The sequence below is a fragment of the Periplaneta americana genome, chromosome 2 (assembly GCF_040183065.1).
Source record: "Periplaneta americana isolate PAMFEO1 chromosome 2, P.americana_PAMFEO1_priV1, whole genome shotgun sequence".
Taxonomy (NCBI): domain Eukaryota; kingdom Metazoa; phylum Arthropoda; class Insecta; order Blattodea; family Blattidae; genus Periplaneta; species Periplaneta americana.
The window spans coordinates 36,407,862-36,433,069 of record NC_091118.1 but is presented as its reverse complement, the minus strand read 5'-3'; the positions used below and the strand labels follow the sequence as shown (position 1 = coordinate 36,433,069).

General features: G+C 36.9%; 1 protein-coding gene and 1 long non-coding RNA gene across 2 annotated transcripts in view; one reads left to right on the top strand and one right to left on the bottom strand.

Moving 5' to 3' along the window:
- Positions 1–10,862, top strand: part of LOC138692290 (beta-1 adrenergic receptor-like) — a 108,188-nt gene extending 97,326 nt beyond the window's left edge. Inside the window, exons 2-3 of the mRNA XM_069815476.1 lie at positions 7,635–7,784; positions 9,341–10,862. Of these exons, the coding sequence (XP_069671577.1) occupies positions 7,648–7,784; positions 9,341–10,319 (1,116 nt within the window). The 5' untranslated portion in view covers positions 7,635–7,647 and the 3' untranslated portion in view covers positions 10,320–10,862. The remainder of the gene's footprint in view (positions 1–7,634; positions 7,785–9,340) is intronic.
- Positions 1–25,208, bottom strand: part of LOC138695262 (uncharacterized) — a 226,038-nt gene that overhangs the window by 142,951 nt on the left and 57,879 nt on the right. The gene's annotated exons all lie outside the window — the stretch shown is intronic.

Below are 25,208 nucleotides of genomic sequence, written 5' to 3'. Positions count from 1 at the left end.
GATCGTAAATCAAATTCAACGTTACTGTTACAGAGGCAGGACTGCATTTCAGATTTCGGTGTTGATGAAATCCGTGCCTTATTGAGTTCTGTTGAATGATAGGGGGCATTGTCTATAATAATACTATTGGGAGGAATGTTTGGTAATAATTGATTAATGAATCAGTTCTTAAATACAGTACTGTCCATCTCTTCGTGATAGTCTTTAGTTGACTTAGATTTGAAAGTTAGAAGCGCGTTGGGAACGAAACATATTGAACATCTGGCGTGTAAAATAATAAACCGCTGACCTTTTCCTATTGGGGTTGGAAGTGGGAAATCAATTTCGTGGTCAGCGCTTTTCCAAACTTTGCTTCTCGTATGGTTCACATTAACCCAAGTTTCGTCTAGACAAATAACGGTGCGTCTAGTGGCGCGTAATTTCTTCATTTTTCTTAAGAATTTAAATCTTTTTAAAATAACATCTGATTTTTCCATTAAAAATTTTCTGGTTTGAGTATTTCTGACATAACTAAATTTAATTTTCTTTTAGAATATCTTTCAAACTCTTTATGCTCCCAGTGAATAAGTTTTCCTTAATTAACGCGCCATTTAAATTTTTCAAACTAGGCAAAAAAATCAGTCTGATATAAAGAATAAATTACTCTTCCTACAGCGACAATTGCAGTTTTTTAGGAGTCCTGTTCGCGCCTTTCTTTCCTGCAGTTCACAGCACACTTCCACTTCCGCTTTCTAGCGCTTCCTTTTGTTTTTTTTGTGTTTTTTTTTTTTTTTTTTTTTTTTTTTTTTTTTTAAATCCTGTTAACACCACGAGATATACCTGTCGCTGCAGCAGTTCTTTCGATAAAACTCGGCACAGATATTGTTTGTTTTCCGCATTTCAGTGCCTCATATTCTTCAGTAAATAATTTATGTGCATTAATAACCATGTTCATACCGTCCGACTTCAAGGTTTTCCCGCGTTTTCCCATAGGATATTGCCTACCATTATTATTAAAAACAAGAGCACAACACTAATTACAATATTTAAGGTAACAGTGAAACCATGTTTCTCCGAAAACATTTTAATTTGTGAATTATATTATATTAAATTGGTACAGCAAGTTACAAACTCACTTCACTTTTCACAAAGTACTACTAACTAATGAACTCGAACAACCCGAGACGCCACTGAGAGATCCACTAATTGGGTTTGCAAAAGTGTGAAGGCAGATGGGAGGAAAGGGAATTCCAAGAATTGTACAAAAGGAAACCTTTTGCCAGTCACATCTGGTGACAGTCGGTAGACAAGGACCTCAGACAAGGACAGTAGAAATCACGCCAACTTAATCCTCATGCACTGTAGTATCCTTAAGGTCTTAATGTATGCAACGTTTATTGAAGATGTTCAAACGCTACAGGATCGTGGTCTCCTAAGACGATCGAGCAGAAGGATGTGTTACGATGAATGAAAGTCACAGCGGACATCTGCCATGAACAAGTTAAGTTCTAATATCTCGGAAGACACATGTTTATTAGACTTTCTTCATTGTTTTGATGAGTTCTATCACCTCTTAAAATGTTAGATCTTTTACCACCCCGTCTATTTAGATATGAAACTAATTTGAAACATAATTAGCCTATAATATGTTACAGTAGATAAGATTAGATTAGATTATACAACTTATTATTATATAATTTTACTTTTTTTAAACCTACGATATCAGTGAAGAATAAGGAAAACCTATTACCTCGTATTTACTAGAAGCAAACCCACTGTATGTTTTTTTACTGAGTTATGCATTGAGGTAGACATGGTCTGGTTCTATTGTCTCCGCTCTTTTTTTAGATAGACTATTATAAAGGAACTCTATACCCTGTCCAGCGAAAGAATAAAGTGATGTAAACCATAGGACACCAGTAAAAATAGATGTTTGCATGGCAACAAATAAGTCACTGCAAATTTAGAGAGCTCAAGACCACATGCATGTGTTTGCATCATTTTGTTTTTAGTTTGACAGACTTTAGAAGCTTTCGTCAAAGTTCTCCGTAATGAAAGACTGAGAATAGGATGGAAGTACAGAATAAATAGAAAATATAATGCTATTTTTTTAGAAGAGCTTTTTTCTTTAAAATTAAAAGGGATAGCACTATCTACTTGCGGTTGAGAATTTTTACCCAAACTCCGTGTCAAAAATAAATTATTTCCTCGGTATCTACATGCAATAGACAATGGAGAAATATCATTATTTGGTTTTAGTTCACTATCTGAACCCCATTTATTTTAAATTTTTTAATAACCTTTAATAATAGCTTTAGTAGCAGAAATGTCTAGTTGAAATATATACAGAAGATTTTACAATATAGTAGTTCAAACAAGGGGTTAGTATCGATACTTAATACAAGACAGAAATGTTCATGCAGCTTTGTTGAACGTCATGAATACAACTACAGAATAGAAGGTACCAGAAGTTAGGTAGTCCTACTTCATTAATTTGGCCGTAAATAATCTTACAGTATGTTCTGAGTTTGATTTTTATAACCATAGGAAGGGTATTAAAAATGTTTACTGCCATATAAATATATAATGCACGCCTTTGTTATAGCACAATAAACTTGCCGATGGAGCACGAAAGTCATTTTTGACGAGTATTTATTCTATGAATTGTTGAATTAGTTGCGAAATTTTCACGGTTACATACAAGGAAGTTTATTAATGAAACATATTATATTCGCAAGTCATGGGCAGGGCATTATTTGTATTTTTAAACGATTTTCTAGATTTGGCACCTAATATTATTCTAATTATTCCTTTTTTTTTTTAATATATTGTCATTATCTGCAGAATGGGCGGCCGGGTAGCTCAGTTGGTAGAGTAGCTGGCTACGGACTGAAAGGTCCGGGGTTCGATCCCAGGTGGTGACAGGATTTTTTCTCGTTGCCAAACTTTCAGAACGGCCCCAAGGTTCACTCAGCCTTCTATAAAATTGAGTACCGGGTCTTTCCCGGGGGTAAAAGGCGATCAGAGCGTGGTGCCGACCACACCACCTCATTCTAGTGCCGAGGTCATGGAAAGCATGGGGTTCTACCTCCATGCCTCCCAAGTGCCTTCATGGCATGTTACGGGGATACCTTTACCATTATCTGCAGAATTTCCCCAGAATATTATTCCGAAACTCATTACCGAGTGGAAATATGCAAAGTATATTGTTTTAAAGACATTGATATTTACTATCTTTTGCACAGATCTAATAGCAAAACATGCTCAATTTAATTTGGGAGTAATTTCTTTAATATGAATTTTTCAATTCAATATATTATCGATTTGTAAGTCAAGAAATTTGGTTGTTGTTTCTATTAGTGACTTATTGTCAATTATTGCACCTGAAATTTGCGAGGTTAAATTTGGGCAGGATTTGAATTGGATTATGTTAGTTTTGTTACAATTTAATATTAATTTATTGTCTGAGAACCAATCACATATTGAAATAGCCTATTGTATGCTTTGTTCATGCGTGTAGTTCTAAGGTTCCTTTCATAACGCAAACACACTAGTCTGACGTAAACAGAAACAAAGGAACGAAAATTTAAGAATTCAGATAATCAGGGAAACGATACTGAAGTCGTTAACACTGTGGCCAAAAATAGAGCAAGCTAAGACAATATCCAATGTCGGTGCTGATATGAAACTAGTAGGGTCATTTAACCGACAGGATGAGTAATACACCTGCAATTACTGATTCAAGTTCAGTCACTTTAAGAGGAAACTCAGCAAATAGTTAAAACTTTACCAATCTCGTCTACATCATCACATACAGAAGTATATATCCTCTTACAAGCTCCTTCTTCCGGATTTCCTGATGTCTGAAAACTGATGCAGACATGGGTAATCCACATGTTTACCAGCGTTGCCAACCTGAACACGAGCGCGTCGGCTACAAACATCCCGAAATTCAGCTACAAAGACTGAAGTTAAGCTACGCTCAAAACTTTAAGAATTTGCGTATATGTTTCATTGTTATTTGAAGTCGGAGTACGGTTATTTTTGCGGACTAGGCGACCCCTAATAAAAACTCTGCTGTGTGCCGGGAAGTTCACAAACAGAGGAACTGTCAGGTTACTGGTTTACTTTTGTTGGGTAGGCGACCCCTAATAAACCGCCTGAAGGGTGTTTGCAAATTCACAAGTACAGAAATTGTCTGTTAGGTTAATAGGCGCTATTCACATAACAGGAAAATAAAACTGAAAATAGCAATGCTATCCTTGCCATAAATGCGGGTCACATTGTTCAGAATTCAATCTGTGACACAAAGTTTCTACCGGTATGTTTTCATAACTTTAATGAGGAAGTGAGGAAATTCTGATGGGTATTAGTATGAGAAAATAAATTTGTTAAAAGTGTTTACACATAAAACTTGAGTATTCACAGATGGTCGCTCGATCGAATCTCAATTCGGCTACATTTTGACATTCGGCTACGACCATTCTGCTACAAGTTACATGACTAAAAATCAAGCTACGTTAAACCGAATTCGGCCACGGTTGGCAACGCTGATGTTTACACCGTTCGCACTGCATGTGGGAAATGCAAGATTGCAAGGTGAAAGAACTTTACGGCCGCGCCATCTACTGTTACCCACACGAAGCAGCTGGCTTGAGGGATCCCGCACTGGTTGACGACCGAGGAGGGACAGAAAGCAGCTGGCAAGATGCGAACCTCATAGCAGTAGATGGAGTTGCAGTTGAAGGTTACTTTTTACTCTTAACATTGATATATATGTTAGCAACTCGTGGCGTGGTTACATCGGTAACCTTGAGCTGCCCTAACACATCGTTCTCAGGGCACCGAAATCGGAGTTTTCTCGTACTCTGTAGTGAAATGTAAGAGGGTGCGATGTAGACAGATTTCAACCCCTGAACGCGTATACAGATTGGCCATTCCCATGTTATGAAATGGCAACATAAAATAAGAACAATCAGAGGTTTCGCCGTCGAAAATTTGGTAACGAGCACTAGATGGCAACTTATTTCTTTAGACATGCATCCTGATATTCCTATACTTTCAAAATTGTCTCTCAATAATCTCTTCCTATCATATAACATTATTTGAAATATATTAATATTATATGTATTTTAGTTTAATTCTGCTACACTGTTTGTACTTCATTGTTTAGTTAATAGTTCATAGTATTTTACGGTTTAATTCGTAAGTAACTCTTGTATACATGAAACTTTTATCTAAATCAAATTGTTGTATTCTTTGTAGCTCGTAAGTTCATACATAGTATGTATGCATACTTTTTGCTGCTTGAGTGGAAGAAAAGACCTTACGGCCTTAACTCTGCCAGCTAAAATAAATCATTATTATAATTGAATCGCACTTTTTAGAAAGGAACTAAGTCAAAATTTGTCATTTTTATTTCTTCTGATGAAATGATTAATACTTAAAAGACGCAAAGATAAACAAAGGAAGGAACTTAAACAAACCTTTCCCTGTATCTCTAACATCGAGTTGAAGTATATATTACGGCACTGGTACACCGGTATTTATTTATGAAAGTAAGTTCTTTTGCTCTCCTGAAAAATAGAACATTTTGACTTAGTTCCTTTCTAAAAAGTGCGATTCAATTATAACCCTCAATTGGTATTGCTTTTCAAATGTACGTAAGGATAGGCTATCTAGCCATATGGGTCTATATTGACCCATAGATACCAGTTGAGATAGATGGAAGTACAGTTGCTCCATGCAATTCTGTAAGGGTTATAACGTGATTTCTTTTGCAATCGCTAGATGGCAGTATAGTGAAATTGATAAAAATGGTTGCCCTGAAAGTTCATTAGGCTGATCTATCTGTTATATGTGATCAGGGATAAAACTCATTTGTCTGTGATGTTGTTTACAGTTCCTAATATTTTTCTGAACTACAAGAAGTTTAAAATGTGTCATCTTTCCCTTCTGTTTCTATTACATTTTTCCGTCATTTGTTCCATTTCCTTCCTATCTTGATTTTTTGTTTACCTTTCGTAACATATCATCCTCCACGTCGACCTGGTTGGCGGAGTTGGTATAGCGCTTTCTTTCTATGCCTAAGGTTGCGAGTTCGATCCCAGGCCAGGTCGATGGCATTTAAATGTGCTTAAATGCGACAGGCTCATGTCACTAGATTTACTGGCATGTAAAAGAACTCCTGCGGGACAAAATTCCGGCACATTCGGCGACGCTGATATAACCTCTGCAGTTGTGAGCGTCGTTAAATAAAACATAACATTTTTTTTTCATCCTCCACAATGCCCTCTTTTCCTGCATATTTTTGTTATCTTCTTCCCCCTCCTCGTCTTACCCTAATCGTCTTGCTTATTCTTTTTCTCATGTTCTGTATTTATCTACCTCCTCCGTCATTTCTCATTCTTCTTCATCTCCTCCCGTTTTCCGCATTTTTCTCTTCTAAATCAATCTCGATTTTTTCTTATTTTTCTTGTATTTTTATTCCGACTTTCCCAGCCATCATTTCTATACATATTTCCTTTATTACATTTATTCTTCTACATAGACTATTTAATTTTCTTTATCGTCTGCAAATCTTCATTTTGTGTGTACTTCCTCTTTAAACATTTCTGAATTCATTTTAAACTTTTTCCAAAATATCTACCCCCTCTTATTTCAGATACCCTTATTCTTCTGTCAAAATTTCTTTCTCCTCCTCTATATCATCTTTCTCCTTCTCAAAATCTTCATTATAATTTTTTTTTCTTAAATCTTTTCCTTCCAAATCATCACCTTCCTGCACATCATCTCCATCCTTCACTAAAACATTTTCCTCCAAAATTCACCTTCTATCAAATATTCTTTCTACTTCTCCAAATCATCGTCTTTCTCCAACTCCTCTTCCCCTTCCAAGTCTGCGTCCTCCCTTTCCAAATCATCTTCCTCCTCCAAGCCATCGTCTTCTCCCTCCAAGTCAACGTTTTCCTCCTCCAAGTCATCGTCTTCCTCCTCGAAATCGTCTTCCTTCTCCAAATCATCATCTTCCTCATCTAAATTTTAATATCTTCAAAAAATTCACTTTTCTTCTCCAAAAATGATCTTTCTTCAAATATTTTTCCTCTTTGTTCTCCTCCAAATCTTATTCCTCCTCCTCTTTCAAATCACCTTCCACCAATTCATCTTCCTGTTTTTCTACATCTACTTTCTTTTCCACCAAATAACATCCCTTCTCCAAATCATATCCCTCCTTCAAATTCCTTTCCTCTTTTTCAAATGATCGTCTTTCTTTCACAAAATATCATATTTCTTTCAAATCTTGTTTCTCATCTTCCTGCTCATCTAAATAATCTTTCTCTTCCTCCACTGTAAGGGTTAATACACAGTCATGCACTGATTAGTTTATGTTTTCATTAAGCTTATACTGTAAATGTTATCAGTTCTGAGCTGACGAATAGGGCGTGGTTTCAAGTAGCTTTAGTTAATGCATTCCTTTTGAATTTTTTATAGGGCCGGTGAGGTGAGTCTCGTATAATACTCTCCTTAGCATTTTTCTTCTCGTATTAAAATTTTTCTACTTATTTTCCTTATTCTTATATCTGTGCTTATGTAAGGACATTGTAGCTTCCTCACATCCATTTACACACGAGTAAAGACGTGCTTTGTGTGCGCAGGTGTGAGCGTGGTATGGACGACGTGCAGAGCACAGTCCTGCTGCTGTGCGAGGTGCTGCTGGCCATCATCTGCCTCACCGGAACCCTAGCCAACGCCACCGTACTCCTAGTCTTCTACAGACGCCCGGCTCTGAGGACACTCTCCAACAGGTACGGTACGAAACCAAACTACCACGTTTTCATCCAACTTTCCCTTTAACTATTAGACTACGATTTTGACATATCATTGGATTACTTCTCCGCTTTCCTTATACTCAGGGATCTTCAAACCTATCTAAAATGGCAGATGTCATAACTTGGGAACGGATTTCAAATTCCCAGCATTCCTCGTAACCATAGCTCTGTGAAATGAAAGTCGGTACTCAACTTCTTGCCTTACATCTATTTATTTTTTTTTCTCTCTTTCCAATCGGTTGTCAGAGTTCTCTACAGAAATCAACAAACACCCGTAAAGTTTTTCAAAAGAACTTTTAGATTTGAGCGGTAGCGCAGACTGGAAAGAGAGGGGATAGGCGCAGACAGGAAGATTTATCTGTATTAATGAGAAGGACACAATCGACAACTGTCAGCGATGAAGGGTGTGGGAGGGCAGTAGAGGAAAAGTGAGACAATCACATCACATGATTGAAAATTATGTATTTACCCGTAGAAGCAAAAAAACATTTTCTTGACTGGATACACGTTCATCTTTCCCTTCGCGGAGGTATGAGTCCTGATCGAATCCATTCAGGAAACTCGGCGCGGCTGATGCGACCTAACGTCTTCGTATGTGCTAAGTTGCAAAGCATGTTAAACTTTCTCACCAGAGCCGGAACGAATTTTTCTCCGTTATTAATAAATACAGATTATGATGACAGAAATACAAGACTCTTACAAATACTTCTCCGGTTTCGAACACATGTAATTTACGTTTTATGAATCTGAGCTGCATGAAAATAGCACCAATGGAAAGGGAAACTCAAAAAGTTTATATGTGGCAACATTGTTTTCCTAGTTGGTAACACTGCCTCATAATAGCGTATATAAATAAATTTTTTTCATCGTTGAGACGAAATGGCTACTATAGAGGACAGAAAAGCTTGATTTTCATATGAACCAGTCGGTTATCAATGTGCAACAGCATTACCGTACCGAACAACAGATCCACCCAGTGGGCCTACAATCCGTAAATGGTACACTGATTTTAAGGCAAGATTCTTCGCAAGCGGTTGCGATTTCATCCATACCGACTACAGTTGCTGCAAGCCCTAAAACCAGAGAACACAGTGCTACGAAGAAATTTCTGCGTTAGTATGCGGACTTCAATTGAAAACGATGATGAATTTATTCGTTTCGTGGTGTTTTCTGATGAAGCCACTTTTCATTTTTCTGGTAAGGTGAACAGACATAACCTCAGAATCTGGAGATCGGAAAATTCGCGTACCTACGTGGAACCTGAATATAGGCTTGATGTGTGCCGTGTTTCCAAGGGAGGGGGGACACATTGAACATCTTTAAGGTAGGGAACTGAACATTGAGTTTCTCTTTCCATTGGTACTATTTTTATGCACCTCAGATTCATAGAACGTAAATTACATGTGCTCTGTACGTGTTGGCTTCATCTTGAAGGTAGTGGTGGTGGTTCGAATATATTTTCTGTTCAGCTTGGCTATCGGAATACATAGTTGTGTCCGGCTTGAAGGTGACCGTTGTTGCCGTTTCCACAGGTTCGTGATCAACCTGGTGTGCACCAACCTGGTGTCGACGTGCGTGCTGCTGCCGCTGCTGGTGCTGGTGGAGCCGCTGGGCGAGGGCGTGGCGGCCGGTGTGTGCTGTGCTTCCGTGCTGGCCGTGCTGCTCATCGCGCTGGACCAGTACTGCGCCGTGGTGGACCCGCTGCGCTACCACGCGCGCATCAGCAAGGCACGTTCTGCGGGCCTCATCCTGGCTGCGTGGAGCCTGTCCTGCGTGCTGGGCGCTCTGCACGGCGCCTGCGAGTGGTTCGCCCCTCCGTCCTTCCGCGCCGCTTTCGCCGCGGTGTTCTTCGCGCTGGCCTTCTTCCTGCCGTTCGTCGCCATCCTGTGGATCTACGTCTGCATCTACGCGGCGGCACACAGTAACAGCAAGCGCACGCGCAAGACGGGTTCCGGGTCGGGGCCCACGCCCGCCGAGGAGCGCAGCGCCATGAGTTCGCTCAAGTACCGCATCTCCAACGCCAGCATGTTCCGCTACCGCGAGGAGACGCGCGCTGCTCGGATCTCCGCGCTCGTCATCGTCATGGCGCTGGTGTGCTGGCTGCCCTACGCCTCCGTGCTAGGCCTGCGCGTGCTCACCGCAGTCCCCCGCTACGTGCACTGCGTCGGAGTCACATTGCTCGTCTCAGCCTCGGTAGTCTCGCCGTGCCTGTTCGCGTACCGCAACCCGCGGATTCGCCGCGAGGCTCGCCGGCTGCTGTGCTTCTCCCGGCGGGACGGCGAACGACGCAACCGTAGAGCTCCTCAGCATCGCAAGCTGCTGCCCACGAGCTTCAGCCAAACGGTGCTGACGGACCCCGGCCAGAGACGCATCAGCTTCCTGTCCAGCTGTGTCAACGCGCGCGAGCCCGTGCCAATACCCGAGGGCGCGCTGGCCGTGGACACGTGCCGCAGCTCTTTCTCGAGCGGGGGAAGCACACAGGGCACGTCGTCCACCATGGAGGCGGACTGAAGCCACGCCATGAAGGCGCAAGGGTACTAGTCACGGGCTGCGACCCAGCAGCTAGAGGCGGGGGACACGCCCCTCACGAAAAAGATGGGATAAGTTAAAAAAATGGTGCCAGAACTGAAGGACTATTTGTGATGCTTCACCAGGAGGCCCAGTCATTTCGAGGTCATCAACTGCCAGCAATTCCAAAGCCAAATTTGGAAAGATTTAGATTCAGTAACGTCAATCCAGAAGGCTCAATATTACCACTGTTCTGGAAAATAATCGCAAATCAGCTTTGCGTTCGCTGAAGTGACGAATGAACGAAGGGATATCGTTCATTTCCATCTCTCCTTTCTGATCGAGCCTCGTAAAAAAAGCTTCTCCGCTTTCCGAGCGGTTAAGTATAACTTCTGATCACATAATTATTTATCAGATTGGCCATTCCCATGTCATGAAATGGGAACATAAAATGAGGACAACCACCAGATACTCCCCCGTCGAAAAGACATTTTTTGGTAACAACCGCTACAAGGAAGTACCAGTTGCTTCATGCAATTCCATAAAGTTATAACGTGACTTCTTTAGCAGTCGCTAGATGGCAGCATAGTGAAAGTGTTTGCCTTGAAAGTCCACTAGGCTCATCAATCTGTTACATGTGATCAGGAGTACAACGTGCCGTAGGTAATTCTCAGATGCTGATTATTCCGATATTGCCAAGAAAGATTTTATAAATGATCCTGCCTGCATACAATCTAGTCCATTAATGCAGTAACGTATTGAAGTTTGTTTACAGCCCCCCCTCCTACCGTTATGCTCATCAGCTGTATACAAAACAACACACACAGCCATTCCTACGAGCACTGGCGTGTCCTGAACCTCTGAAATGCTGTCATACATCGCAAACCAGTTTCAATTATGTAGCTAATAGTCTAGCATGAGCACCACTGGAAACCAGAATACAAAATACGGACGAGTCAACGCGAAAGTGCACAATAGGGGTGGAGGTAAAACACGCAGTTTTCATTGTGCGTAAGACTAAGAAACGAGACAGCATTAATAGAATCCAGTGTACAAGATTGAAATAAAGCACGAACATGCAACTAATACTGTAGGATTATTTGTTACGCTTCAACGTCACAGGCTTCGTTTGATGAGAAGTAGAACTTCACAAGTCAAAAGGCAAGGAGATTGTCCTCGTATTTCGATTGTTCCGAAACTCACTTCATGTAATAATCATTACAGCTATGCTGGGAATGTTTGAAATACTGTAGAGTTAGCCAGGAGTGAAGGTTAGACGGAAAGGTACCCCACTATACCTGAAGGTGCATCTACATGGTTCAATTTTCCATGCGCGTACGTATGCAATCTGGGAAAATATTGAAACAAACAAGCTGAAAACGAATTTTCAATTAAGATGCATGCAGATTTTGTGTCTATATGGTGCGCAATTTTGAACGTCATCTTCATTACGTATAATTAATCAATATTAAATATCAATCTTACATTCATTGCTTGAATGCGTAAAGTTGAACCGTGTAGATACGCCTATAGGAGATTTGTTTTTTCCATTTTCATCGCTATCAAATCATCACATATCTTAATTCCTGTTGGGATCAGAGACCATGCAACATTTCAATTCTATTTATAATGGAATTATAGAGTCCAGACATTACAGATAATGAAGGATTTATTATTTCATCGGCCCAATTTATTTTTGAGTGCATAATTATGTATATTTAGATCGGTTGGAGGTTAAAACGTCCCTTTCAATACGTCCGCAAACAGGAATGTCCACTAGCAAAATGTCCACTTACATAAATGTTCATAAAAATTATATGTCCACAAAAAAAATGTCCACTTATATAAATGTCCATAAAATTAAATATCCACTTGGTTTATCTACATGTAAGTTATCCATATCAGCAATGGTCACACATTTGACATCACAGGTGCTTCTTTCCACACACCTCCAATATAATTTATTATCATTTTTGCTCTTTGAATGAGAATGATACGAAAAGTCATTGTGTAATGGAATGGTTTTCCTTTTTTGTGAACGTATAATTTCAGCCATTCTGTTACACTCAATTAAAATTTAGTACGTCGCTTAGCAATCTCAATAAAACATTTTGCATTGTAATCTTTCTCCTGGTTACTGCTTCTGTGAAAAAAAAAATGGATTCTTTCCCAATTATCGACTTTTTATGGGCACTTTTGAATGCGAACTTTTTTATACTGGACTTTTTTGTGGACATTTTTTACTGGACTTTTTCCTTTGGACATTTTTGTTTGTGGCCAATTTTCCTCTGGTCATTTTGAAGTGGACAATTTAAACTGGAAGCTTTAGATTTATTAATTGTATGTTAATGTAAGTCATAGCTGGATCCAACCGATCAGAAGAAGTATGTTCATTGTCTCAACTCTCACATTAAAATATTATCGTGACTAACACCCGCTTCGCTGATTGGTTGGTTTCATCCAGTATTTTTTTAAAATAGGATCTGCTTTATTTGTAAAAAATTGTGTTCAACGTTTAACCAAACTCGGTTTTTTACTAAAATTTGACCGTGAGCAACAAAAATTTGATACAATTCAATTGAATAAAATTTCTTGAACAATAAATTTAACGAGCAACAGGCATTATCTAGTAACGGAAATATTTTCTCTTTGTTTGTTAGCAAATAAAATGATAGACACTGCACAAGCATAGAAACAACACTATTCCTCGCTGTCCACCCGATAGTTCTGGCTAACCCTACAACTTAGCACATTTATTACGTACAGGAAGTGAAAATCAAGGAAGCAACGTGGAATCTTCTGAGAAAAATTCCTGCTCTGGTAAGGCTGTAAACCAGAGAGTCTGTCAGGAACACAGAGGTACAAATGTCTGATGTATCTGGACGCCTTGGGAAGTCAATTTGACAATAAATTACAGACAAGTATATGGAAATCTATTAAGCAAGTGGTTGGCAGCCTGCCACGCAAACTGGTTCCAAACGTAAGGTTGCCTCTCCCATTAAGGACCATAATCCTTGTCATTGCATAAGGTGTCAGAGTTATATATTGCACGAAAGAGCTTTAATTACTGCATGCTAAAATAGACCTTGTGTTCACAAACTTTAAGTCCATGACAACATAAGTTAGAGTCATCAGAAGAAAAACAACAACAACAACAACAGGGTTTTGAAGTATGAAAATATAATTGTAACACTAAATGTATCACTGTTCATTTGAGTAAATGTGTGCGTGCGTGTATTTGTATCTTAGTGTGAATGTAGGTGTGTCTTTTTATAGCTGAGACTGATAATTTTTTTGCATATATATTTTTAATTTCAAAAAGGGCTCCAAATCTTACGAGATTTATAGAGCCATAATGAGACCCTTCTTCATTGTGAACTCAATACCCAGTATCTGCCTTTTAATTATTATTGTTCTTATCCCATACTAATACAGGATGCTTTGCTCTTAAGGAAAGTTTATATATGACGAATGAAGTAAAGTTTAGTTATCATTTTGTTCTTTGTAAAACGTATTTTGAGAAATTTCAAGTTAAGAATAAACAGTATTAAGTACATCTTTTATGAAATTGATCGCATATTTTCGAAGTTGCTCTTTGAGACACGATAAAATACAGTAGCTCGTAAACCAAGCGAGAATGCTCAGACGGTAACTTTTGAAATTCATTCGGGGGGTCACGGGTTCAAACCCCGTGGCTGGCCAATATATCTGGGGTTTTTCATGGTTTCCATCAGTGACAAAGGGCAAATGCCGGATTGGACATTTACATACCATGATTCATCACTGCCCCAACCACTAATATCATATAAAAACCTAAAATAAGTTACATGAACACAAGCCATCTACAACACACAATAGAAACGGGAACTCAACAATAGTAAAAGCGGCTTATTAATATACCCAAAGATTATAAACATGCAGCATGATAACAGATGTTAAAGCTTGTATAAATAAACTTAACAAAAAAGTAGCTCGTTACCAACATGTTAAAACTGAAAACTCTTTAACTTCCGGCGTCAGGAACTCCAACGATGTTATCATTTTTTCTTATTTATTTTACGTATAAAACTGATTTTTCCAGATTTAAGCTGAAACGACTAAAACTTGTGATAACAGAATAAGTTTTAATATGTTGACAGAGAGAATATTATCTTGTGTTATAAACCAGTCGTCAAAATGTGCGATGACTCGCAAAAAATATATATTCCATACCGCAAAAAATAACCTGAAATTTCTCAAAACCAGCTTCAAAAAGAATATAACGATACAAGTTTTATTGTTTCATTTACTGCATAAAATTAATTATTCCTTAAAAAGAAAGGTTTCCTATACAATATTTTTTGCACCATCATATTTTTAAAATTGCAAATACAGCATATTTTGCACTGAAAATTTAGAGCAATATTATTTCAAAGCCTTCGCAAAACTATACTATAATGGTAACTAAGTAACAATAAGTGCACTGCAATGGGTATATTTCAGCATAGTTTTGTTATGAAGATTGGTTTCCCTAGCAAAAAAGTTTCTGTGTGGGAATTCTAACCTTCAAGGCCTAACAACAACGCTGTAAATACGGGGGGGGGGGGGGGGAAACGATCGTGCAAAAAAAAAAAGGTGATATTACAAGCTGGTTTCCGAACTATGAACTAATTTCATTAGCCTATATTTATCTATAGGCTATATTTGTCCAGTACAATTGGAAATCAAGCTCCTACTACACCTCAAAGAAGATGTTTTATATGGATAATTATTAATACATCAATGCTCCAATGATGGTAAATTATTTTATTTCCACATATGTCATTATTCGAAAATTCGGCACTTCTCAAATCTCTAGAAATTTGTTAAAATAAGGTTCACATAGAATACATGTCATGCCTTCGTAAAAGTGATAGTATTAAACTTACACATATCACGGTCATTTCGTTATTCACATTTTAAAACCGTTATTCTTAGAGCCTTTTTAAAATACAGATTATTATTGGCCCAAACCTCAAACCATTTTGCGCTAAATTTTCTTTGAACGCAAAGTTCTGATAGAATACAATATCAAGGTCATTTAACTTGCGAACAGTGCGGATTCAGAGTACTAGATAGCTCAGATGTAATCTAAAATATGGAGTTACTGAAAAGGCTAAATACTTTGCAAGTAGCTTAAAATTTGTTAAAATAAGATTTAGGGTATCACGGAATTAGGCAACTTTACCCTATATAACAATAGAAATACCACATCAGATTTTTCGGTAGGTCCCAGGATCCCCCGCTGAAACCGCCACTGATTCTTCTTTAAGACCTCCAAAATGAAGTTTAGTAAATGATCAGAAGTATTGTAGCTAGCGTATAACAAGAATGTCAAACCCACTGAGTGTAATACATTATGAATATATGTAGGAAGAAACAGTCAGTCCTCTGTAAAACTACATGTTTCCACCTTCACATTCGATGTACGCTGCACATTTAATTTGAATATATGAAGGTTTTGTATAATATGCTATGTTTATTGTTGTCACAACGCGATATGGTACACAAGGAGAGTTCTAGAGGCCAAGCAATGACTTTATTGCGAGTATATCCAAGTCCATAAAATATTAACTCTCTGCAGATTTTAGCAACTGTTTGATATCTAACACGAATTTTCTGTCCAATACTCTTCTTATTCCTCACAACCATAGTGGCAAGGCTTATCTCGAAAGGAAAGTAAAACCGGGAGTTCTCTCTCCATCTGTTCCTGAATGGAAGAGCAAAGTTTACCGGCCATTTACAATTCAAGAAGTTTCTTACTTGGCGGACAATGTACCTGGAAGGCAACATGTCATGAGATTACAGAGACCTCTGATGGTCATTGAAAGGAAACGGGTAGAGAGTGAGCACATTAAGTGAATACGTTGCAGTGCATTCAGAGTTAGACAAAACATATGTATATCCTTAAACAATCAAATTATTGTTTCTCGCTAACAATCATAATTCTTTTTCCTTGCAATTTTGTAAGATTTAAGAATAATATTAAATTTAATTGATGACATAGAAACAGTCTAACGGAAGAAATGAAGGCATTCAATGGCACAGAAAAGTAGGCATATTATTTCCATAAAGTCATTATTAGAAGGAAGCATGTAGACAGATCAAATTATAATGAAATAACATGCATAAATTTGAGATTTATTACCTTAATTCATTCTTATCACGTTCATAAGTAGTTGAATTCTGAAAATGGTTTATTTAACTTATTAATTTTTCGGGTTGAAATCAAGGACGGACGACGTTATGGAGTGTAGAAGCAGGTTTATTAAATATTATTACTTACTTAGGCTTACTTATGGCTTTTAAGGAACCCGGAAGTTCATTGCCGCCCTCACATAAGCCCCCTATCGATCCCTATCCTGAGCAAGATTAATCCAATCTCTACATTATATTCCATCTCCCTCAAATCCATTTTAATATTATCCTCCCATCTACGTCTCGGCCGCCCCAAAGGTCTTTTCCCTCCGGCCTCTCAACTAACACACTATATGCATTTCTGGATTCGGCCATACGTGCTACATGCCCTGCCCATCTCAAACGTCTGGATTTAATATTCCTAATTAAGTTAGGTGAAGAATACAATGCGTGCAGTTCTGCGTTGTGTAACTTTCTTCATTCTCCTGTATCTTCATCCCTCTTAGCCCCAAATATTTTCCTAAGAACTTTATTCTCAAACACTCTTTACCTCTATTCCTCTCTAAAAGTGAGAGTCCAAGTTTCACAACCATACAGAATAACCGGTAATGTAACTGTTTTATAAATTCTAATTCAGATTTTTTGAAGCAAAATAGATAAAATAAGTTCTAAACCGAATGCTAACAGGCATTTCCCATATTTATTCTGCGTTTAATTTCCCCCCGAGTGTCATTTATAAGTTACTGTTGCTCCAAGATATTTGAATAATACTAATAATAATAATAATAATAATAATAATAATAATAATAATAATAATAATAATAATAAATATTCAAATATCTTCGAGCAACAATAACAAATTATTATTATTATTATTATTATTATTATTATTATTATTATTATTATATTATTTTTGTCGTCATCACCATTATCAATATTTTGCGGCCTACGAAATGATGACAATAATAATAATAATAATAATAATAATAATAATAATAATAGCAAGAAGAATAAATTCTACAGAAGATGCATCTCTTTGCATCCCTTAGTGTTGATTGCCTCGAAGTTGTATCTTTTCTCTGAAGTGTTAGAAGATACTACTGATTTTCGAAAGAAGTCTGAATTAAATGCTCGTATTTCTCACTAAAATGTCACAGTTGCGTAGATTTGACACGAGTTCATCATGCTACTAATTTATTTTCTATGTCAATTAGATTGAAGCTAAACGTTCTTTCACAGATCCCTTCAGTCCAGTTTTTACTACTAGTTTCCTGTGTATTGGGTTCACGCTGAAAACTGTATGTCCTAATGTAATGGTCGGATATAATCAAAAGCTCAAACTGTGGTGCTGCCAGGAGTATTACAATAATTTATAGTAAATTATTTAGAATTAAGATGTGGAAATCATCCTAGAAGCTGAAATCCTCAATAATTGTAATAACAATGACCAAACTCAAAGCACGAGAAAATAACATCATGATATGTACAGACTCAGAAACAAAATTTGGGCCATCTGAATTTTCCAGTAGGTACTGAGCATGCGCAGTATGTTATAACTAGAACTTGTAAAATTCAAGTGGCCCAATTTTTTTTTTTTTTCAGTAAGGCCTACTGATCATGCGCAGTACGTTATAGCTGGAACTTGGAAAATTCAGGTGGTCCAAATTTTGTTTTTGAGCTAATTCAGGTGGCCCAAATTTTGTTTCTGGGTCTGTACAACAGTTGTACAGGGTTGTAATTTGATCAAATTAAATTGTAAGGTAGTATTTCTGTCTAGCATTGTAGCAAACCAGCGATTTAAATTCTTAAACCAAACGTATATTTTTAAGAAGGTGTAATATTGTGTTAATATGTATACACATTTTAAACTAATTTATTCTGATATAATGAAGTAAAATAAATATATACGGACTTAATTGAAGTTAGTGTACATGACGATATGAGTCAGAATTATCCAATTGATTACTCAATAAAATTTTTACAACAGAGACTGTCGTTTTTGGTCCATGAGTTCCACTCTTCGAAAATGGAAGATAATGTACAATTTATATTTTTTAAAAAATATCACCATGCAAGTTGGCTCAGACGTTGGCGTTTGAGACTCGCATTCGGGAGGTCCCGGGTTCAAACCCCGTGGTCGACCAATCGAACTTTTTTTTATGGTTTCCCTCAGTCACAAAGGCAAATGCCAGGTAGGAAATTTACATACCATGATTCATCACCGCCTCAACTACCAATAGCATAAACATTAATCAAAATCTAAAATCAGTTACATGAACACAAGCCATCTACAACACACAATAAAAATAAAAGGAACTCAACAATAGTAAAAATGGCCTATTGGTACATGCACATATCCTAAACACACGATATGACCATAGATGTTGAAGTGTGTGTAAATAAACAAACAAAAAAAAAACAGTATCGAATTGTTCCATTGTTGAAACGATTGAATCATTAGATGATTCGGAAACAATAGAATGATTTCATTCGGCATACAGAAGAAAAAAATGAAAATGAATGAACAATGACTACAAAGTGCGAATTGAGATTCGCTGACTGTTTATTAAACTACTGAAAATCTTCCTCCAGCGGCCAAAACGAGACTGGCCGAACTGTAAAAGACTGCAAAAAGAATTTTGATTCACAATATTATTCAAAATAGATTTGTTTATAGACGGAGTTTTAACAAATGTATAGAAACTGCAAGAAACATTAAGAATTCAGAAATCTACTACCTCAGAGCGGTCCCACGCCCACCAATATTCATATATGTATAACCCTGCTACAAATGTCTGTTGTTTAAATGTATTTCAGACTGAATTCAGTAATTGTATTTTAGACAAAATCATAACAACGAATGTGTGTAATTTAGTCTGTGTATTTATATGAAATGTGTCAAACTTCAAGACTTGTCATGTTAGCGATAGCATTCAAGTTTCGCAATAAAAAATATAACACTAACACTGAATTATTTATTTACCTTATATACAATTCCTAACAAACATAACAAGTACCTATATTTTCCTGAATCGGAAATAAAGAAATAAACAATTAATTCAGATGACGGAGAAATTATCGTTAACTTTTCTGATATGAAATATAAATATGGATATGAAAAAGTACAAACAGAATGAATATACAGATTGATCGAAAGTCTACCGACGAACTTAACGATATGAATTATGCCTATAAAAATGTCGGAAACCAATAATTTTATTCTTCTCAAGGTAACAGGTTTTTAATAATATTTGAAATCTATTTGCGTTTTATCTTTATTACTACGGAACGAAGTTGAGAAATCAAAACATTGCCTAGATGCGGTTACAGGTTTAAGAAACACAGGATATAGGCTGACGTCAGCCGTTTACTTCACTGATGAACCTTCAGGTTCGTATGCAAAATGGAGGACGTTGCGTGAAGAGATCTCTGTTCATTCAAAGATTAACGGTTGCGGGTTTTGTATTGTTTACTGCATTATAATAGTTGTTACGACACAGCACACCTATTTTCTGTTTAAAAAGTAAACTTTTCGTGTGGAGTTCAGTTGTGATCTAGCAAACTAAGATGTATTAAAATTTAAAACTTCGCCAAGGAAATCTGAAACTTTGCCTGTGCTTGTAAAAGACTTCGAGATGACTTTTTAAGTCAGGGACGGAAATATACTTATGATGTAAACGGTGTAAGTTAGACATAAAAGTTAATAAGCGTCATGATTTACAAAAGGATTGTGACTCTAAAAGACACATCGAACATCTGGAATTGTTTGGTGATTTGATTCCAATTTTTATTATGATCTGTGTCTAATGCTGATATGTGCGAATAATCCGTTCCATAAACTTGAGAATCCACATTTTAAACACCTCATTGAAAAGTATACGTTTAGAAAATTGCTCACTCCAACAACCATACGTACACAATATTTATCCTAGTGTTATTAACCTTCCTATTGTGAATGGGTCTAATTTACCCATTGCATTTACTAAAATTAACACAAAACCTACAAAAACAGCGACAATGTGACAGGACTTTGAGTAATCCTAAAAAAAACATGATTAAGAATATTTCCTATTACTTTTATCCACAGAAATATAGTACTTCGTCATATTTTTCATTTTGACACATCTATTGTGTTTGGGTCATTTAGACCCAGTCACGGATTTTGATTTTAATTATGAGTTACGTATTGTTGTTGTGTTCCGATACACACTCACACACTCTCTCTCACACACACACACACACACACACACACACTCACTCACTCTCACACATTCACTCTTACACACACACTCTCACACTCTTACACACACTCACAATCTCACACACTCTCTCTCACTCACTCACTCATACTGATATTAGCCGGTGTATACAGATCTGCTGGATAATCACTTCAAGAACTATGGGACAGTATGTATAGTAGACCTGTTTTCTGTGCAACAGTATCACTTCAATTTTTTCATACTACTAGCAGGTTTCTCAGGTTTGACAACAAATCAGTCCGACCAGTTAGATGACGTCATGATAAATTGGCTGCTATTATATTATACATGTCAAAAATGTTCTTACCCTACCAAGATGTCACAGTATATGAGCAGTTGGTGCCATTTCGAGACAAATGTCCCTTCCGCCAGTACACACTTTCAAAATCCAGAGGCAAGTATGGTATAAAATTGTGATGTAAAAACAGCATAATATGTTTGCGCAGCAGAAGTGTGCAAAGCAAAGCCAGAAAGTGGACCACGAGAAACAAACCAAGGCAGAAATTGTGGTAGCATTGAAAAGACTGATCAAAACATCACCATGAACAATTTTTTACCAATGTATGGGACCGGTGCCCAGCCAGCATCGTGATGCACTTGGGGAGCTATGGTAGGTAGCGAAATCCGGTTACGCAAACCAGTTATAACGGCTGGGGGGGGGGCTCATCATGCTAACCACACGATACCTCCATTCTGGTTGGATGATTGTTCACCTCTGCTTAGGCATGTGGCCGTGAGGTCAGCAGTCGGCTGGTCGGTCTTGGCCCTTCGTGGGCTGTAGCACCACAGATTATTATATTTTGGCCGAGGAACTTCTCAAGAGGAATCTAACGTTAGTCAGAACTCTGAGAAAAAACAAACCATAAGATATGCAGCTGAACTGCACGAGACCAGGGTGTCCAAGCATTTTCGGATTTCAGACCGACGTAACTTTGGTGTCGTATGTGTCTTAGAAGAATAAATCAGTGATTTTGCTGTCCACAGTGCATCACGACTGCAGTCTATCTTCAGAAGAACACAGAAAGTCTGAAATCATATTACATTACAACAAAACGAAGGGAGGAATTGACACCACGGATAAACGTGCCAGTACCTACTGTTGCAAAAAGAGTGCCAAAAGATCGTCTGAATGTGTGTTTTATAATGTACTCGATATTGCAGGAATAAATGCTTATGTATTATATATTCATGCGAGTACAACCCAAACAAACTGTACAGATGAAGATTGTTCCTGAAGGAATTGGACTAGGCCTACAATTATCACAAGTAATGCGAGAAAAAAAAGGATGACAAGAAGCCTGCCTCAGAAGATAAAACTAAGAAGAAAGTGCAACAAAAAGAAATGTAGACCGAAGAAAGACCAAATTACTATAAAATGCAATAGGTGCAAAGCGTTCCTCTGCCAAGATCATGCAAACATTTTAGGCCTATTGCAACATTTGCATAGAATAAATTGGTAATTATTTTGTGTTCACACATTGGAAAATAGGATATTATATACTTTTTTTAAATCAAAGCTTAAATAAAAGATGTTGTTTTACTATTATATCCATTTTTCAAATCCTGGGTCAAACTGACCCATTCACAACATGTGTGACAAAGTTTCGAACATAATAGGAAGGTTAAATACCTGGACCTAGACACAGCACCGATCAAGTCTTCACCTCACTTCGCGCACGCGCAATAGAAGCATTTTGTCGGCTCGTTTCATAAATATCCATACTCACTTCTTAATTACCTTCATTATAGGCTCGTTGCATAATGTACTATTAAGTTCTATAACATCAGTTGTTGGTAACAATGAAAGTGTTAAACCAAAACTGCTTATTCGAAAATTCTGTGACGTGCAATATGAACTAAATAATGAATAGCCACAAGATTATAATAAATAAGGACTATTTCAAACGCGCACCAATAATATCGTATTATGTCGAAAGATCATTTTCTTTTTTGAGTGACAATCGAACAGGTTTATATTTGACAATTCACGAATGTACACAGTTGTACATTGCAACAAAATTAGTGACACTTAAAGTACACCATTCATTTTTATTTAAAACTAGCCGTACCCGTGCGCTTCGCTGCACTTGTTATAAATAAATATCATTGACTTAAGTCTGTTATATTTCCAAATACAGCTTTGTTATTGTTAGTTAATAAATAATTTATTGTCAATTATAAATCGTTTGCTCCTGAATTACTTTCAAAGTTGTATTTGGAACTATGAATGTAACTGTGATTACCATGCAACAGGTTATGGATCCGTTCGATGAATTCTACTTTTAAGCTTGATATTATGTTAGTGCTAACAGCGTCTGAAATAGAATATATTTGTAAGAACTGAAGGTTGTTACTCTCAGATGGAAGAAGTTTTGTCACCAAACGATACCATTTGAATTAAGGTGTTGTACTGCCCTATATTATTTAAAATGTGTGTTGATAACGGATGTACTACTATAAGTACCTACATAAGTTTTTAATTGGTTGTGAGGGCTCTTGAATCTTAAGAAAAGCTTTTTCAGCAGCGCAACGTATTCAAGACTAATTTTAAAACGTGCTAAACGAATTATTCTTGCAACGAAAACGAATGCTCCTTAGATCAAATGGCCGTATTTCAATTATGTAATTACTTCATAGTTTCATCTGATATTATGTTATGACTGAGGTACCTATGTTGTTAATTGTTTTTATTGTAACATTCGGCCGTAACTGACCGAATATAAAAGATCTCGCGTTCAGATGGGTGGGAGTTTGGGGTTTGAGATGGCCTACAAACCACAAGTCATGCTAAAGATGTTGGTTTGTTAATTATTCAATATGGAATATTATGCACTACATAGAACTGTTACCTATTAAGTAGGCTATACATTACCGTAGCTTACCCAAATACGTAATTAAGCCATAAAATATGTACTGTTATGTTACTGAATAATTAATACTGAATATGTGCCGCGTGTATATTTGTAAAATCATTCCATCTTTCATTCTTTCATAAAAAGCGCAACGCAAATCAGACATCAAATTTCAGTACGGTACCTCCAAATGGCATTAACTTTAACTGCAGTAGATAATTTGTAGAAACAAAAACCGCCCTAAATAAGGGTTCGACAGATCGACCTACTAATCAATTCATAAAGAATAATAAGTAAACAAAACAATTTTGTGACACTTGGAAAGAAAAAGAAAAAACATTAAGATAAGAAAACGTAGGAAATCATTTACAATAAAACTTTTGTTGGGTACAAATGATTACTAACTATAGCTAAGGATGATTTTAACACGTGAGATCCTATGGCATCAATCGTTGCATCAGAAATTTTATATTGTTTAAGTTGATTTAAAGTTTCACGTGGGATCGTGCCACGGGCACCGAACATGAGCCCAAAAACTGTCCAATGTGTAATGTGGTATTGTGCTCCAAGATGTTGACAACAAGGCTCATATATGACTTGTTTTTCACGACACACCTCTTGTGGCTGTTGCTCATGCATCTCAATTATTATTAGTTTCGACAATATATAAAGTAAGGTTCTGTTTAGTACTACCTTATCTGCATTTGTGCCTAGTCCTCGATTCACTTATGAGCTTCTGTAATGACAAAGCCTACGTCCTTAAAGGAACTACACTTTCCAATGATGAAAGAATTATTTAAATCTATTAAATAGTTTCCTGAGATTGCCTCATACAAACACACAAATACTCTCTCTTTATAATATAATAATATTTAGTATATTATAAACACATTATCATATCATCCGTATATTAATTCGATTGTTGTCCAAGGACTCCAAGGCCGCCTTAAATAAATGCAGTCATTTGTTTAATCTTTATTACTCGTATTTTAATCTGACCTGGTCATTATATAAAAAGCATTATTATTTTAAAACGGATATATCTCGCCATGTGGTAATGCAGAATTCCTGCACGGAAATATCATGTACTCCGGTACATCATAGTAATATTAGTCCACCAAATTTTGCATAGAATAAAACTTATCGCAAATTGTTTTTTAAGAAACTTCTGTTATGTAATATTTTTCATAAGAATGAATAATAAGCGAGATATTTCGATTTATTTAATTCAAGCCCCCTTATAACCCCCCTTTAAATAAAGTATTTTGAATGCCATATAGCCTATAATCTAAGAGTTACAACGAACTTAATTTATATTCCAATGTTCATATAAATCGGTTCAGCCATTATCGCGTGAAAAGGCAACAAACATCCAGACATACAAACAAAAATTTCAAAAAAGCGATTTTCGGTTTCAGGATGACATGTTGACACCAATTATTTTTGGAAAATCGAAAATTACCAGAAAAATTTCGGCTACAGATTTATTATTAGTATATATGTATCACTATTTTCTACAAAGAAGAGAATGAGGTAAGTCGCTTTCGTAAATGTGTGTTATACTCTACTTGTTTTAGTCACCTGATTATACCAAACAAAATTTTGATTCAAACATAGTAGTGCTC